Genomic DNA, 15,713 nt, shown 5'->3' with positions numbered 1-15,713 from the left:
CCGGCACAGCTTCGGCACGATCTGTCAGGAGTGGCCACATTGGGTATATTGTTCCCGCGATGTGATGCCGACGAATTTTGGCTTTCTGCTGGATGCTTTGGCCAGCGATTTGAAGTGTTCAGGTGTCGGTGAAGAGAGCAAAAATGGTTCAAGGTGAACTCACCCGCGAGCAAGTGGCCTCCGTCCAGAAGCAGTCAGACTATGCAATCAAGCCCGAAGATGTACAGCCTAAGCTCGACACATCCCAGTGGCCTCTCCTTCTTAAAAATTACGACAAACTCCTCGTCCGGTCCAGTCACTTTACACCGATTTCCTCAGGCAACTCTCCCCTCCGCCGAGACCTGCAATCTTATGTGAAGTAAGTCTCATCTTTGGTTGCTTCTCTGCATAGGTACTCACACAGCACAGATCAGGGGTTATTAACCTCGACAAACCATCCAACCCTTCCTCGCATGAGGTTGTTGCTTGGTTGCGCCGCATATTGCGCGTGGAGAAAACAGGCCACAGCGGTACGCTCGATCCGAAAGTTACCGGCTGTCTTATTGTTTGCATCGATCGTGCTACTCGTCTCGTCAAGTCGCAGCAAGGAGCAGGTCCGTATAAAATATGCATTCGTTACTACGGTTTTAATGTGTCGATCTACCAGGAAAGGAGTACGTATGCGTACTCAGGCTTCACTCGTCTCTTCCCGATCCTACCGCTCTGCCCCGCTCCCTTCAAACATTGAGTGGTGCTCTCTTCCAGCGCCCTCCATTGATTTCAGCTGTGAAGCGTCAGCTTCGCATCCGCACCATATACGAATCAAAGCTCCTTGAATTTGATGAAAAGAGGAACTTAGCTGTTTTCTGGGTATCCTGCGAGGCGGGCACATATATTCGGACGCTTTGTGTCCATCTTGGTCTTCTGTTGGGTGTTGGCGGCCACATGCAGGAACTGCGGAGAGTACGTAGCGGTGCAATGTCGGAAAATGACGACATCGTCACCATGCACGACGTGTTGGATGCGCAGTGGACTTATGACAATACCCGCGACGGTAAGCTTTGCAGAAGCATATACTGTGGGTTCTATCGTTGAGCTTTCCATGCAGAGTCGTACCTTCGCCGCGTCATACGGCCACTCGAAAGCCTCTTGGTCGGGTATAAGCGGATTGTGGTTAAAGACAGTGCCGTTAATGCCGTTTGCTACGGTGCCAAACTCATGATACCTGGCCTTTTGCGCTACGAGGCAGACATATCGGTGAATGATGAAGTGGTGCTTATGACCACAAAAGGTACGGTCCTCTTGGGATTACGTCGTTTCTGCACAGGTACTTAGCTGCTCATAGGTGAGGCCATTGCTTTGGCCATCGCGCAAATGACCACCGTGGAGCTTGCGACGTGCGATCATGGTGTAGTTGCTAAAGTAAAACGTTGCATCATGGAGCGGGATACATACCCCCGACGTTGGGGCTTGGGTCCGATGGCCATCCAGAAGAAGAAGATGGTCAAAGACGGCAAGCTCGGCAAGCACGGCGAAAAAATTGAAGGAGTCACTCCTGCTGAGTGGAGTCGAGATTATGTCGACTACAACCGCGAGGTATGAGACACGTTTGCCAGCCTCCATTATCGAATGACATCTTTCTGCAGCAACCTGTCGCATCCACATCTGCACCGACTGTGGTCACAGAGACTACAGTGTCCATCACCGAGGTGGAGACGGCGTCAACGAAGAAAGACGAGAAAGAGAAAAAGCGCAAGAGAAAATCCGAGGTAGTCGACACGCTGATCGCTGACGTTTCGATGGTCTCGGAAGCACCTGCAGGAGAGACTGAGGAAGAAAAGGCTGAACGCAAAAAACGCAAGAAGGAGAAGAAGGAGAAGAAGGAGAAGCGTGAAGCTGAAACGGTAGATGATGATGATGCGCGGAGAGAAAGAAAGCGGCTCAAGAAGGAGCAGAAGGCACGGGAATCATTAGCTGCTGCAGACGGTGAAGATTCTGATTCGTAATGTTTTCTACACCCTTCCCTTGATATCTGTAATAAGATAACCATTCTGTACCTGCTATGTGGCACCACATAGGACAGGGAGACAACAAACAAGTACCCATTACATTGAATAAAAGTAAGAAGCTGCCATCTCGCAGACCAGTCTGTGGATGGACGACTTGGTCATAAATGATAGGAATTCAAAGCAGAGCAGAGACTGTGGCGCCTAGCATGATGGTCATCCCAGCGATAGCAATTCGACGCAGGGTATTTCTCGCTAAGTTGCAGCCTCGGTGCTGGGTTTGATTCCTTGGAAAATGGGCCACACGACCTCGGCCGATCGATTTGGTTTGAAAGGTGGACACATTCAAGGACGAATATTTGGCCTATATTTCAACACGTATGAGCGGTCCAAAAACAGTGATTTCAAAGTACTGACCTGGAATTTAGATGCGGAAAGGATGTTTTCTTTGAGCGAGTGAAACTCCAGCATACGCCCTGACTGTGGCAAAGCCTGCACATTTCGACGATAGTAGTAGTTGTTAGAGAGGTTGGGGAAAATAACATAGATAAAGACAACTTGCGTAATCCTCACGATGCTTTTCATCAAGGCACTGGCCATCAATGTCAGCTTCAGCAAGAATATCAGACATGTAGAGCATATAAGACGCGGGGTCGCGGGTGGAAATATCCTTGACTACGTATCAGCTATGCTCGGGATACACTGAGGAAGACAAAGTTAAGCACCTCCACAGTCCAGCCAAGGGAACCGTCATTAATTTGCATCGAACCCAGACGAGCCTCGCAGGAAGCGAGAGAAGTCATCCCCAGGCCCCAAAGGAGAAAGAGACCAAAACAACACTTCAAGTAGAACATGACGTATGTTTCGTAAATCAGAAAAACGAGCGACGGGGGTAGGAGTGGAGGGTGTAACGCTAATGAGTGATCGCTGCACCAGCGGGCCTCTCAGAGGTTTAAGTGATGAGCTGGTGGTGGGGTTCCAAGGGTTGTTAAAGGTTTGGCCAGGACCGGCAGCATGAGTACGAAACTCGGAGTACATACTCATGAGAGAGAATCGACGATAAAGAGGGGCTAATTCAAGGCTAATTGCTTCCAGAACCCTTAAATGGTGAAAGCGGACGGACAAAGTGGCTCGCGTACCTGACTTCATGAGAGGAAACCAGGTGCGACGCGGGCCGCCCTGATGGATGGCCGCCGGCTCATGCTCGGCGAGATAACGCAACACAGGGCCCCATCGCAGCGGCACAGTGGAGGGGCTGTGGCTCATCTGGAGTTGAGAGGTATGAGTTCACTATGAACGACGAAGGATAGTAAAATCAGAAACACCCACAATCTTCAGATGGCATCGCCGACTTCGGTATGCATCCAATCTTGCCCAGTGCGATCATGGCTTCATTTTAGTTACAAGTACTGTGCCTGTCGGCGGGATATAAATATCCCTTCGACATCCAGATATCCATGCTCAAGCTCGGCACCGGTTTTCAATACCGTGGTTATTCGTGAGACCTAGGTGATTCATGTAGAGTTCTGTAATGAGCTTACTTTGGTTAACTGGTGCAGAAATTAATGTTGGTTTGATTGACGCTTAGGTTCATCGGTCTCTTGCTCACAGCTTTGCAGATCCTCTTACGGCGCCACCCACTAGCAGCGCACGGACTATCGATCGCGAACCTTCGCGAACGCCTTCTCTTGCATCATACATCATCGATCACTACGGAGTGTATTGCGTAACTGCTCATCTGAAGCACGAAGATTGCAACGAACTCGCTCACCGGGGTCGCAGTCCGATATTTGACCACGCGGTTCCGATACTTAACCACGTACCCTTACGGGATGGATACATCAATGCTTTAAGGTAAGGGACGTATGTAGGTCTGGGGCCTAGCGGATTCAAGAGTCTTAATCAAGCCACCGAGCAACCCGAGATCGGGCTGGTGTCTGGCACTGGCTCGCTATGGCTGTGCAGGGTTTGTACCTGGCAAGAGGCTAACACTAGGGTTCAACGAGTTTCAACATCGCGCACTGCAACGCGCCCGTACGCCCGTGCCTCAGTTTGTTGACTGACTGAAGTAACCGAAACGACTCTCTTGTCCTGCCGGTATATATATGCCAATCCCTGCTGACAAGCTGTCAGACCACGGTGATCAACGTGGTTTCAGGTTACGGCCAGTTACGGCCCAAACGAATTACTGCCACTCGACACCGCCCGTAACTACTGGGGCTTGATTGAGTGGATCGCTGTGCTTCATCAACTCCATCACATCAATTGCACTTCTCCAATATGCATCCCGTATTGCGCGCGTCACTGAATCACATATTATATATACACTTCCACCCATCATGCCCCGTCAATACCACTCCTTCAGACCTTGATTCACCTGTCACCGCCCACTAGTAAGCATGGTTGCTGCCCCCGCCCCTGTAAAAGCCAAGGTTCCGAAAGCCATCCCAAAGTTTGCTGTGGGTAGGTTGACACATCCCTTCCAGGCCTTTGAGGCATATTAACCTGACCGGGACATTGACAGGACCTGACTACGAGATTGTCCACAGTCTGGGTGAAGGCGCTTATGGCACAGTAGCAGCCGCCCTCCATAAACCGTCAGGGACACAGGTAGCCATCAAGAAGATTCTCCCTTTCGATCACACCTTGTTCTGTTTACGGACGTTGCGTGAGCTGAAGCTTCTCAAGTTCTTTTCGGAAACTTGCGTGAATGAGAACGTATGTTTTTCATAATATTATGATGCTACACTGTCTAATGATGCTTTACAGATCATCTCGATTCTTGACATCGTCAAACCGTCATCATTGGTTGAGTTTAAGGAGGTGTATTGTAAGTTGGACCGGCTTCAGTGACCCACGCGTGTTGCTAACTTCCGGAGAAGTTATTCAAGAGCTGATGCAAACGGACCTCCACCGAGTTATCCGGACCCAACAGCTAACGGATGATCATTGCCAGGTATGGGCCCCCTAATCGTTAGATTGAGTCTCTCATATCGTGTCTATAGTACTTCATTTACCAAACGTTGAGGGCACTCAAATCCATCCATAGCGCTGACATTGTCCACCGGGATTTAAAGCCTGCCAACCTACTCCTAAATGCCAATTGTGATCTCAAAGTATGCGATTTCGGACTGGCACGTAGTGTCAAGTCAACATCTTCTGGGGGGAAGGAAGTCGGGTTAATGACAGAGTACGTTGCTACGCGATGGTACCGTGCTCCCGAGATCATGCTGTCATTTAAGATGTACACCAAGGTACGTGATTTTGCCATCCCATGCACATCATTTGACTCACGCCAATGATGCTGCAGGCTGTTGACATCTGGGCTGTAGGATGCATCCTGGCTGAGCTTCTGTCTGGGAAACCACTGTTCCCTGGTCGAGACTATGGCCACCAGCTGGATCTTATTTTGGACGTCATAGGTATTGAACCTTGTCGCGTCGTTTCATGTCAGCGTTTCACACTCGTCTCAGGTACACCCACCCTTGATGAGTTTTACTCCATCACCTCGAGAAGATCCCGCGACTACATTAGGGCCCTGCCCATTCGTAAACGAAAATCATTCCCTGCACTCTTTCCCAAAGCATCTCCAGACGCTATCGACTTCCTACAGCGGACACTGGTGAGTTTCATTCGCGCGCAAACACAGCGGGTGGCTGAGGGGATTCGCGTTCATTCTCCAGACATTCGACCAAAGGAAGCGTATGTCTGTCGATGAGGCATTGGAACACCCATATCTCGCTTCCTACGTAAGTTACATGCAGCCCCTTGACTTGGAGAGAAGGTCTTGACTATCCGGCATAGCATGATCCGGAAGACGAACCAGTTGTCGCCTCGTTAGATCCAGATTACTTTGACTTTGACCGTAAGCGTATCCAATTTTCACACATTTCCCGTACTTACATCGCGTTCAGAGTACAAAGATGATCTCTCAAAGGCAGAACTGAAAGGTATGCTTAACTTGATTTAATGTCTGACGTGTCACGATGAGCTAATTTCGTCGCAGAATTACTCTATGAAGAGATCATGTCATTCATGCCAGCAATCTGATAAAGGTCAAAGGCGGATGACGGCTTCGGGCTGGTCGGACTCACTAAATTATATACATTGCGCATACTCACGTTTGGCCACATGTCTTACGCTTATTTATTAGCATACGTCCTCTTCACTCTGTAATAATGGGCATCTTGAACATCACCGGATATAATGGAATGTATCTAAATTCAACGCTCGCGATCCATCTAAGTGACTATACGGTATTGAACGTCAAGATCGAAAAAAAATGGGATGAGCAGCGATTGAATTAATAGATGAAAAGCTTTAATAAGATTAATGTTAGCGAAGCTGAGTGATGCCAGAGCATGCAGGGAAAAATACAAGTTGCGATAGAGAAACAAAAAATGAGAGTATGCTGTGTAATTCAAATGCGACCCCCTGTCCAAAAACCGCTCGCGACGCCATCGACGCCAAAGTCTCCGAAACGCGTATCGCCTTCGAGCTCAGTCCCAAACATTGTTCGATTGACGGCAGGCATATCATCCATATCAGCATCTCCGGTTGCTAGGTTGGTGAGTCCGAACCCTGCGCCAATTTCACTACTCGAGGGCTGCCGCCGTATACTCCGCAATGAGGCGGGGTCGACCGTGCCGGAACCTGCTCCTGCGACCTCGGAAGGAGCTGAGGTGGGAGGTTGTGTTCTTCCGGTCGATCCGCGTCCAATGCCGAAAGTAAACCGTTGTGATGTTCGGCTATTTGGTCGATCGGCTGGGGAAGGGGACGTCGGGGGCTCCGGGTAGGGGAAAGTGCCCATCGCAAGCGGAAGGCTATTGGGAGCAGGAGTGGCTGTCGGTAGGAAGTTAAAATTATACGAGTGAACGTCCATCATACTAGGCCCAGCACCATCACCTGTGGGAGTTGGTGATGTGGCAAAGAAGTCCGGAAGGCGCTCTGCGGGTGGAGGTGAACCCATGGTTCGCGTGTCATCATTGATCCTTTCGATGTCGCCGGAGATTGAAGGATCTTGGCCACCGCCATCTATGTCCATGTGCGCCCCTGAAGATCCTCCGGCAACGTCCGAGTCGCCCTGTATCTTGGCGCGTTTTGGAGGAGGTCTAGGGACGAGCTTTGCTAGCTGCTCATCCGTCAGCTCGTATTCATCTCCTTGTTCAAACAACCCTGTAGCGTCACTGGTGATCGAGTCTCGCGGGCGCTTTCCGAGCAAACTTGGAACGAATGCAGGAGGTCGCTCGGGAGACTTGGATGTCGAGGCTGGTGGCCAGTAGGATGTTGAAGCATCATGAACGGAAGGTCTCTCGATGAATGGACCTCTGCGGATGACCAAATTAATACTGAAAGTTTGAGCGTACAGAAATATTTCTTACCCTAAGGCAGAAGGTTGTGGTGGTGTGCGTACTCGCTTCGGAGTAGGAGGGGGCATGGGAGCCCGGTGAGTCTCATGAATCGATGCTCGGGGTACCCGTTCTCGTAGTTTGTCGATTTCAGACGAGAGGACCCGGATCTTAGTTTCAAAGTCCTCAACGAGGCTTTCCACCTTTTGCTGTAGGTTTTTGAGCTCTTGCTTTTGAGATTCGTTCTCCTTCTTTAACGGTTTCATCTGATTAGACATGGACGTGAGTATATAACGGCTAGCCAGCTCGTCACGTCGCTCACAGCTTCCGCCACAACTTGATGCATCGACTCTAAGGAAGCGACGGGTAGTGCCGGCCTGCGCTCGTTTGTAGAGCGGGGTGTTGGAACTGATGCACCAACGCTGTTATCTCGAGCTAGGTCGTTCACTGAAGTTTCGTGTGAGCTAGGAAGCGTGTATTAGTAGTCAACATGGTTACCTTTAGAGGCGAGTGACCTGACATCTTCTACAGGCATTAGCACTTAGCAGGGGCTTATTTCGTGGCTTAGATGGTCTATACCTTCTTCTACAATAGGAGCACCAGTCACTTGGGCAGGCCGAGCACTTGGACCAGGCTTGCTGCCTTTTGACGAGTTGGAAGACCTGGTGACAATACGCGCTCCACTTCCTCCAGCAGCTGTAGGCCGGCCAACGCCAAGCCGGTACTGTGTTACCTTTGCTTTTCGGCTGTGAATGTCTGTGGGGGGAAGAGATGACTGATGGGTTTCAATGGTGGACGGCTTTGGAGGGACAGTTCGTTCTTCGTCCGAGCCATGGACAACCATGGAGCCATTCGAACGATTGCGCTGTCTAGCCGAGGTGCGGCTAGGAATGCGGCTTGGCCGATGAGGGTGGATTGTGGTTGGCCGTGGAGGGAGGGGGCTGGCATTGGATCGTCGAAGCCAGTCAGTGGGGAGAATATGGCTGAGCGTGGGAGATGGCGAACCTGGATGCGTCAACAAGGAGGTCGATGAGGGCCTCCGTCTTAAGGTTGGCCTTGACGCCAAAGTCCTGGAGAAAGGGTAAGAAACGAGGACCGGTGGGAGAAGTGGAGTCGCTAAGCTACCTTGCAGAGTCGTTGTATGTCAACTCTCTTCATCACCTCAAGCTGTTTGCGGGACGGGACGTGGACCATACTGGCGGCAGGCGTGCAACAGGGGAACAGTCTAAGTGACGCCGTCACGTCGGCTTAGTTCGACTTCGAGACGATTATGGCAACCGCCCAAACGCGATAAACAAAGCCCACTCCTCCACGTGATCTCTAACGCTCCGACGCTCCGGAGGACGATGGGGAATTGGGAACTTTTGGAGTTCGGCGTTCGGCGTTCGCCTTCTAAGTTCGGCGAAGAAATCGGGGGTCCCGGTCAGGGTTAAAGCATACGATCATGATTTAGACATGTCCCCAGATGTCCCCTCGTTCTAGGCAGTCATCATTACAATGAAGAAATCCGCGGGCGTTATCGCCCCGGCAGCACTGCCAGCCCAACACTTGCATATGCCTTTTCATTCGAGATCTGAGCCCGAATTGAAATGTGTTACATATATTCGGTCTACACCAACCCGAGTGGAATCAACACTTGATGGGGCTCGCCACCGGCGTTTGACAGTGTCTTTAGTTTTGCTCAACAGCAACTACTCACATTAGTACTTAACAGACCTTCAAATAAAGTATCGGGCTGTGGTTTATGTTGGGCTGGCTCAATGGGTCCAGGATAAGAGGCACGATGTGGTTGGTACATATCTTGTTGGGCGGGTACTGACCTATACACAAGGAGAGCTGATTGTGTCCCGAACCGTCCCAGGCACGACTGAAATAATGACCACATATTCCCTTCCCCCCGCCACAGGAGAATAGGGACGCGACACGCGAATGTGTTGGTCAATCGGGAAAAATGTAGTAATATTGTGTATACATTGTGTATCAGACTCGCCCAGTCAGTAACAGAATAATAACACGCCTATACCATCCTCAGGCTCTCGGCCGTCCTCCTCCATTGTATAGACGTAGGCATCATGATTGATGCACTCTTGAGTGCGGGGGATCATCCAGATTGTGTCCTTGAATATGTCCCAAAGAGGGCGTAACAAGGAGATTGGGATCCTGGTTTTACGAGAGATATAGTAGAGCGAGCGAGAGGTATAGCGGGCGACGCTACAGTTGTGTCGCGCTTTTCCTGTTGCGCATTCACGAAATCGGGGTGAAAGTCGCAGCAATAGTCAACGAAGTCGGTTATCTGCATAGAGGAAATATGATGTGTTCGAAAGCTGGGATTACGCTCGACGAGGACGTGAAGGGATAATAAAGTGAATATACGCATCTTATAGCGCGTTAAGAGGATACAAGAGCTGTGGATCGACCGTCACATCTATATGCTAGGATTGTGCTAGGAGGGCGCGGGCGCGGGAGTACTCAGGGGCTGACGCGGACGCGCGCCACCGCGCGTCACGCATAGTTGATTTTCTGGCGAGACTGTGCCGAACGCCGGACCGTGGCGCCGAACACCCGCGAGAAATGCCCAGAACCCCATCAGCCTGACGCTCCGACAGCCGACCAAGTGATTGCCCATAAGACGGGCACCACGGTCCGTATCTTCCATCCCGCCTGTCCCGCGCGACCATATAAGTATGAGCGGCTGTAACAATATATACCCTTCTTCGACCCCCAGACTATCTTCAATCCCACGCTGACTGCATCGGGTGCACTCCGTCATGCCTGAATACTCCTTAGCCCAGGTTGCTCAGCACAATACCACGGCGTGAGCCGCTTCAACCGGTCCTGCACCCAAGTACTGACTTATTCCTACAGTTCATGCTGGGTCGTCATTCGTAACAAGGTTTATGACGTGACTGACTTTCTCTTTGTGCGTCTAGTCATCTCAAAGTCGACTTGATGTAAATCGTTTCTTTACAGGATCACCCAGGAGGAGCTCAAGTCATTCTGAGATACGCTGGCAACGACGCGACAGAAGCATACGTTCCTATCCATCCCTCCGATGCTCTCGACAAGAACATCTCTCTAGAGAAACATCTAGGGAGTCTCGACTCTGCCTCTATTGCGGAGCTCAGGCAGGAGAAGAAGAATCAACCCAAGACTCGGGATGAGGAGCGTATCGAAGCTGCTCTTAAGGTCAAGCCTCCCTTGCGGAGAATGATCAGTGTACGAGACATAGAGGTGAGAGAACATTGACTCTGATATACAGCGTGGTTGACTCTTGCGTAGGAAACAGCGAAGCAGATACTGCCCTACAAAGCCTTTGCATATTATGAGTCTGCAGCGGACGACGAAGTTTGTACGTTCTCAGTAGGTTTCTTCGCTCGTGTAGACTCATTTCCGTTGCAGCAAATATCGAGAACGCCCGTGCGTTCTCCAGGTTCTTCTTTCTTCCTCGAGTCATGCGAGCCGTGTCGAATTGCGATACTACATCTACCATCCTAGGCTACAAAACCACGATTCCCGTATACATCAGTGGCTCTGCGCTTGCCCGACTTGGACACCCTTTGGGAGAAGTAAATCTCACCCGAGGCGCCTACAAGACCGGCATACTGCAAATGGTTTCAACCAATGCGTCGCTCTCGTATGGTCAGATTGCAGCTGCTCGCGGCCCTGATCAGACTATCTTCTTTCAGCTGTACAAGCATAGGCGTGACGACACTGCCGAGAAACGTATTAGGGAAGTCGAGGAACTCGGCTATAAAGCAATCTTCCTCACAGTAGATGCACTGATTGCTTCCAACCGCGAACGTGACACTCGTGCGCCATTCTTCATCGAGGACTACGAAAATCAAGGACTCAGTGTTAAGAGTGAATCGGAAGCGGATGAAGGTGAAGTTGACATATTGGGCACGGCCGGAGGCCTCATTCGAAACAATGACATGGACATGACCTGGGAAAAGGTCAGTGCCACTGTCCAGATTGTGGTCCTATATCTCATAAAGACTACAGACCATTCCATGGATACGAAGCATCACCAAACTTCCTATTGTTGTCAAAGGTTCGCTGATTTATATCCGACTCGTAACATCTTCTAAAGGTGCTTCAATTAGGCGTGCAGTCTGTTGCGGTGCGTTCAAGACGAAACAGCCAACATCACATTATCTAATAGCTTGAAAGGATGCTGTTCTTGCCGTGGAAGCTGGGTGCGACGGTATCGTCTTATCGAACCATGGCGGTCGCCAGCTTGAATAGTGAGCGCACCACCCTAGCTTTATTTATGCTCGCTCACAATCATAGCTCATTGCCACCAATGGAAATACTTTACAAGATACGCCAGCAGCGCCCAGATATCTTCGACAAAACTGAAGGTGTGTAGCCCTCGTGGCATTGATATATGCGCGCTCATAGAATCCAGTGTATATTGACGGGGGCATCCGTCGAGGAACTGGTTCGTTTGAGATATTACCCATGTGCTGTCCGATTAACGCTATCTTATAGATGTTGTTAAGGCACTGTGTCTTGGTGCCAAGGCGGTTGGCTTAGGACGCGCGTTCTTGTATGCTCAAAGTGTCAGTGGTTTCCTATCTTCTTGTCCCATATTCCGATCACTCATTGACTTATCGTAGGCATATGGTGAAGCCGGTGTTGTGCATCTCGCCCGCATTCTTCAAAGAGAAATCCGGTTTTGCATGGAATCGCTGGGTGCCCGCTCTGTGAAAGAGCTGGTCCCTGACCTGGTAAGTTTTGCAACAAAACATTGAAAGAGCACTAACAGAGCGCTAACACACATATTCAGGTCGAACGGGTGGATTGGCAGCCACTAGGAGCTAAATTATAGAATCTAATGGATGGTATGGAGCCACAGTCCAAGATCTTTTCCATGTATATGTATGCATTGATTTTATCCCATTTTTAAAATTTACTGCAATCTTTCGTACACAGACGAAGAAATAAATAAGTATTGCTAGTATTAGTATTTATATACCACGTGATGCCATGTGTTTGTTGCGTTTTAGCACGTGACTCTAACGCCTTGTGTTCAACTCGTGTTCTGGTTCGTGTCTGAACTAGTCCATCACGATCTTGCAACTCCTGTCCCTCTCTAACATCGTATTTCTCTTTCATTTAGGTTAACAAAACTGCAATGGGCTTCTGTAGGAGGTGCGGTGACATTGTATCAGGCCCTCGGTGTAAATGTGGCGGTCTCCCCGTTGGTACGTCTTTGGTGATTGATGGCTTTGCTCAGGTAATCGCAACCGACAGCTGACGCCTATAAATCGCATACAGCGCCGGTAGTCCAATGGAACAGTGATAAAGATTCCGGCGTCGACAAATGGTCGCGCACGTATGTTACCAAGGAGGGTTCACCGACAAGAACGAAACCACCGGTGATCGACAGCCCTTCACCCCATTCTCGGTCACAGTCGTCTGAGTCGACAAACAAATCCTCTCACCCCCTTCGCCGCCCTCGGTCCTCCTCTTCCCTCGGCAATCGTGTGTCTCAGTACTTGGCCGCTACCTCACGTCCAGCATCGCCTCTGAAGCAATCTGCCAAGGCTTCTCTTCCCCAGCATGACGAACCGATCATTCTCTCTCACCGTACTGGCACCCATAGTGATATATTGCCGTCACTCTACGCCCCGGAACTATCGAAGGTATACGGCTCAGTCTTGCAACCGAAAGAGAGCCGAGCATCATATCGATGTGCTCTTTGTACCACTGAATTCCCGCCAGATGCAACCATTTATCCAAATCCCAGAGCACCTGAAGGTTTCGAGCAATTCCTATGTCGCTCTTGCTTCGTTGAGAACGGCGGATCCAAGGGGGACTGCGCCTCCTGTCATCGTCCCGTTCTCATATTGAAAAGCGAAGGGGGTTTCGTTGAAGCTTCTAGCCGGGTTTGGCATAAGCGCTGCTTCCAGTGTAACGGGTGTGCGAAGTACATAGGCGACGCGCCCATGGTGGATCTTCTTGGACGACCTTCATGCGCTGACTGCTTCGACACTTGTTTGAAGCGGGATCCAACGCCCACCCAACCTCGAGCTTTAGTGAATTTCAACAGCGTAGACTCTCCGACAAGTCTCGGCGGTTCTCGCTCTCGTTCAAATTCTGATCGCCGAGAGAGTGGCTCTCCCATGGATGAGCTACAGCAAAGGCTCGGTGTCCTTCGAAAGAGGCAAAGCAGTCCAGCCCTTGAAGTTCTCGCCCGGCGGTTAAGCGACGTCCTTGATCGACCTCCGACAAAAGGGTCCCCCACAGAGTCACCTTCAGCGCATGATAATGACTATTCTGCACCTCTCCGACCAACACTTACTGGTAGTAGTTATCGTGAAAGGAGGGTCTCAACTTCTTATACTAGCCGCACTGTTACTCCTCGTGCGAGCCGTGATCGTTTGGAAAGCTTCGAGCATTCTGCACCCCAGACTCCAGCGTCTACTACCGGATACAAATTAATGGAAAGTAGCCCTTATGTGGAGAGACCTTCCCGTGACGCCGTTGAAGAGATGAAACGACGGTTCTTGAAGCCCTTCTCTTCCTCCCCCGACTCGATCGTTAGCCAGGACACTGGCTCACAGAGCTCAAGCCTGAGCTCGGACTTATCCCTTGTTAAGTCGCCAACTATCACGCCCTCCAAGCTACCTGTGGCCAAGAGGCCATCTTTGCGAAACAGTGCTAGCTGCTCCAGCTTGGGATCGCCTTTCAATAGTCTATCTCGCATGCCAACTACACCTGATCTCCTATCGGACACTTCAGACACCACGTCACAATCTTCACTGCCGTCCTCACCTGCTACATTCGACCCCAAACCTACCAATGTGGTGGATATCATGAATGTAGAGGAAAGGTCGCCACATTTCAGCTCGAGCCGTAGCTTTAGATCCGATAGTATCGTTGACGGCCAGCGTCAGCGCAGGCTCTCTACGAAGTTGTCCAGGGAAGCGCTCAATCCAGCACCATTGCAAGTTGCCGCGCTTACGGCAGACTCCTTGTGTGCAAAGTGCGGCGGGTCACTGTTCTCTGTACAAGGCGGTGGCCACTTTGTCACGGTTCCAGAGGTTGATTCAAGTAGGCCTCCAAAGACATATCACAATGAATGCTTCAGGTGTTCCGTGTGCGATAGAGCATTCAAAGAGACTCAAGATGGTCAGGCATTGTTTGTTCGAGGAGAAGGAGGAGCGTGTCATGCAGAGGTACGTCCCTTGAGAGACCGCCGCCGGACAAGGTTGTGACTAGCTCACGTAAAGTGTACACCCCCCGAGCACGTCTATAGCCGCGCCGCAGCTATATTGAGTCCAGTCAAGCGACCAGCGCCTTTGGAAGCACTAACAATCAAGAGCAGCACACCGCCCACGAGACGGTCGATGCTTCCGATATCAAAGCCAACCTCGTCATCAAGATACGAAGCTCCTACCCCCACGGCACCGGTTACATCTTCGCCGTTCCAGCGGTTTGGAACCTCTTCAGTCTGTGGGGGATGTCACAAGTCTGTTTCTCCTATGGAAAAAGACACAGTGCCCGGTCCTCAGGGATCACGTTGGCATTCATCGTGCCTTGTTTGTGGTGGTAAAAGTGCTCGCCTGAAGCGTGAAAAGACGAGGCCCGGCTGTGCAAAACGATTGGACAGCGCTGCTAAGAGGGACAGTGACGGTAACGTGTGGTGCCGGGAATGTTTCGTGAGTCACTCGATGCAGTTTGACAGTCGCCATTTGCTGAATCTAAATAGTTACTCCTGCCATCGGATGTAAGAACCTATCAAACGCATCATTCGCACTCAAAATCCTTGGTCTCGTCTCCAAGCCGATCTGCGAGCATCTTCCCCCAGAACACGGGAACGACAACGATCGCGCGACAGTTCACAGGGCGCGGACCGGATCCGGGGGTGATGAGACAGCTAACGGGAGAGAGCTCGAGCACGAGGCAACGCGCGATGTCGATCAGTCCTTCGAAGCAACTCGCTAAGACCAGGCCGCGTCCAAAGAGTGTTATCGGCATGCGGTCGAGCAGAGAGGAAGGACGAGGAATGTTTCTGGTGAGGCAGATGACCGGCGCGAGCTTTGGGGTGTGAAAGATGCCCTAGTTGCTAAGTGGACCTTGTTCAAAATTGCATAGTGACGAAACGTTCTAGAGCGTATCTTTGTAGGAAGATCTGGGAATTTGTGTCGGGACGATCTGATGAGCCATGTGTACGACCAATTATGAATGTTATGTACTAGCCTGTTGCTTGGGGCCGAAAAGGGGGTCAACACCTGTCAACACCAAATTCGAATATTCTGAAGCAAGTTTATCTCCTCCGCCGGCGACTTCTTTGTTGTGAGTTTCCATTCGCCAGTCTCACGGATGCTTGAAATAGGACAGCCTGGGAGGTACATTTGCTCATTGCCCGGGT

General features: G+C 50.7%; 5 protein-coding genes across 5 annotated transcripts; 4 read left to right on the top strand and 1 right to left on the bottom strand.

Moving 5' to 3' along the window:
* Window positions 1-143: 143 nt before the first annotated feature.
* CONPUDRAFT_69062 (putative rRNA pseudouridine synthase) lies at window positions 144-1,985 on the top strand (the record flags this gene model as incomplete). Its single annotated transcript, XM_007764500.1, has 6 exons — window positions 144-358; window positions 409-593; window positions 647-1,033; window positions 1,088-1,270; window positions 1,325-1,575; window positions 1,626-1,985. 6 exons carry the CDS (start codon window positions 144-146, stop codon window positions 1,983-1,985), a joined length of 1,581 nt encoding a protein of 526 aa, XP_007762690.1.
* Window positions 1,986-3,459: 1,474 nt separating this feature from the next.
* CONPUDRAFT_95240 (CMGC MAPK protein kinase) lies at window positions 3,460-6,208 on the top strand. The gene is made up of 13 exons (XM_007765164.1): window positions 3,460-3,494; window positions 3,545-3,552; window positions 3,605-4,448; window positions 4,510-4,703; window positions 4,755-4,815; window positions 4,868-4,941; window positions 4,991-5,239; window positions 5,296-5,407; window positions 5,459-5,607; window positions 5,669-5,734; window positions 5,790-5,850; window positions 5,900-5,935; window positions 5,992-6,208. The coding sequence occupies exons 3-13, from the start codon at window positions 4,385-4,387 to the stop codon at window positions 6,033-6,035; spliced, it is 1,110 nt and encodes a 369-aa protein (XP_007763354.1). The 5' UTR covers window positions 3,460-3,494; window positions 3,545-3,552; window positions 3,605-4,384; the 3' UTR covers window positions 6,036-6,208.
* A 69-nt stretch (window positions 6,209-6,277) lies between these two features.
* On the bottom strand, window positions 6,278-8,527 carry CONPUDRAFT_161311 (uncharacterized protein; the record flags this gene model as incomplete). Its single annotated transcript, XM_007765163.1, has 7 exons — window positions 6,278-7,312; window positions 7,367-7,599; window positions 7,656-7,780; window positions 7,832-7,858; window positions 7,913-8,274; window positions 8,339-8,403; window positions 8,459-8,527. The coding sequence occupies 7 exons, from the start codon at window positions 8,525-8,527 to the stop codon at window positions 6,406-6,408; spliced, it is 1,788 nt and encodes a 595-aa protein (XP_007763353.1). The 3' UTR covers window positions 6,278-6,405.
* Window positions 8,528-10,059: 1,532 nt separating this feature from the next.
* Window positions 10,060-12,356, top strand: CONPUDRAFT_78892 (uncharacterized protein). Its single transcript, XM_007764584.1, has 13 exons — window positions 10,060-10,148; window positions 10,199-10,253; window positions 10,304-10,564; window positions 10,613-10,682; window positions 10,733-11,286; window positions 11,336-11,384; window positions 11,437-11,453; window positions 11,504-11,577; window positions 11,624-11,694; window positions 11,742-11,774; window positions 11,825-11,895; window positions 11,953-12,063; window positions 12,123-12,356. The coding sequence occupies exons 1-13, from the start codon at window positions 10,102-10,104 to the stop codon at window positions 12,162-12,164; spliced, it is 1,455 nt and encodes a 484-aa protein (XP_007762774.1). The 5' UTR covers window positions 10,060-10,101; the 3' UTR covers window positions 12,165-12,356.
* A 1,946-nt stretch (window positions 12,357-14,302) lies between these two features.
* On the top strand, window positions 14,303-15,541 carry CONPUDRAFT_78891 (uncharacterized protein). The gene is made up of 2 exons (XM_007764583.1): window positions 14,303-15,000; window positions 15,051-15,541. The coding sequence occupies exons 1-2, from the start codon at window positions 14,689-14,691 to the stop codon at window positions 15,390-15,392; spliced, it is 654 nt and encodes a 217-aa protein (XP_007762773.1). The 5' UTR covers window positions 14,303-14,688; the 3' UTR covers window positions 15,393-15,541.
* The last annotated feature ends 172 nt before the right edge of the window (window positions 15,542-15,713 follow it).

Source organism: Coniophora puteana, assembly GCF_000271625.1.
Source record: "Coniophora puteana RWD-64-598 SS2 unplaced genomic scaffold CONPUscaffold_1, whole genome shotgun sequence".
NCBI lineage: Eukaryota > Fungi > Basidiomycota > Agaricomycetes > Boletales > Coniophoraceae > Coniophora > Coniophora puteana.
Note: the sequence above shows the minus strand (reverse complement) of the source record. Positions and strands in the feature narration are given on the sequence as shown.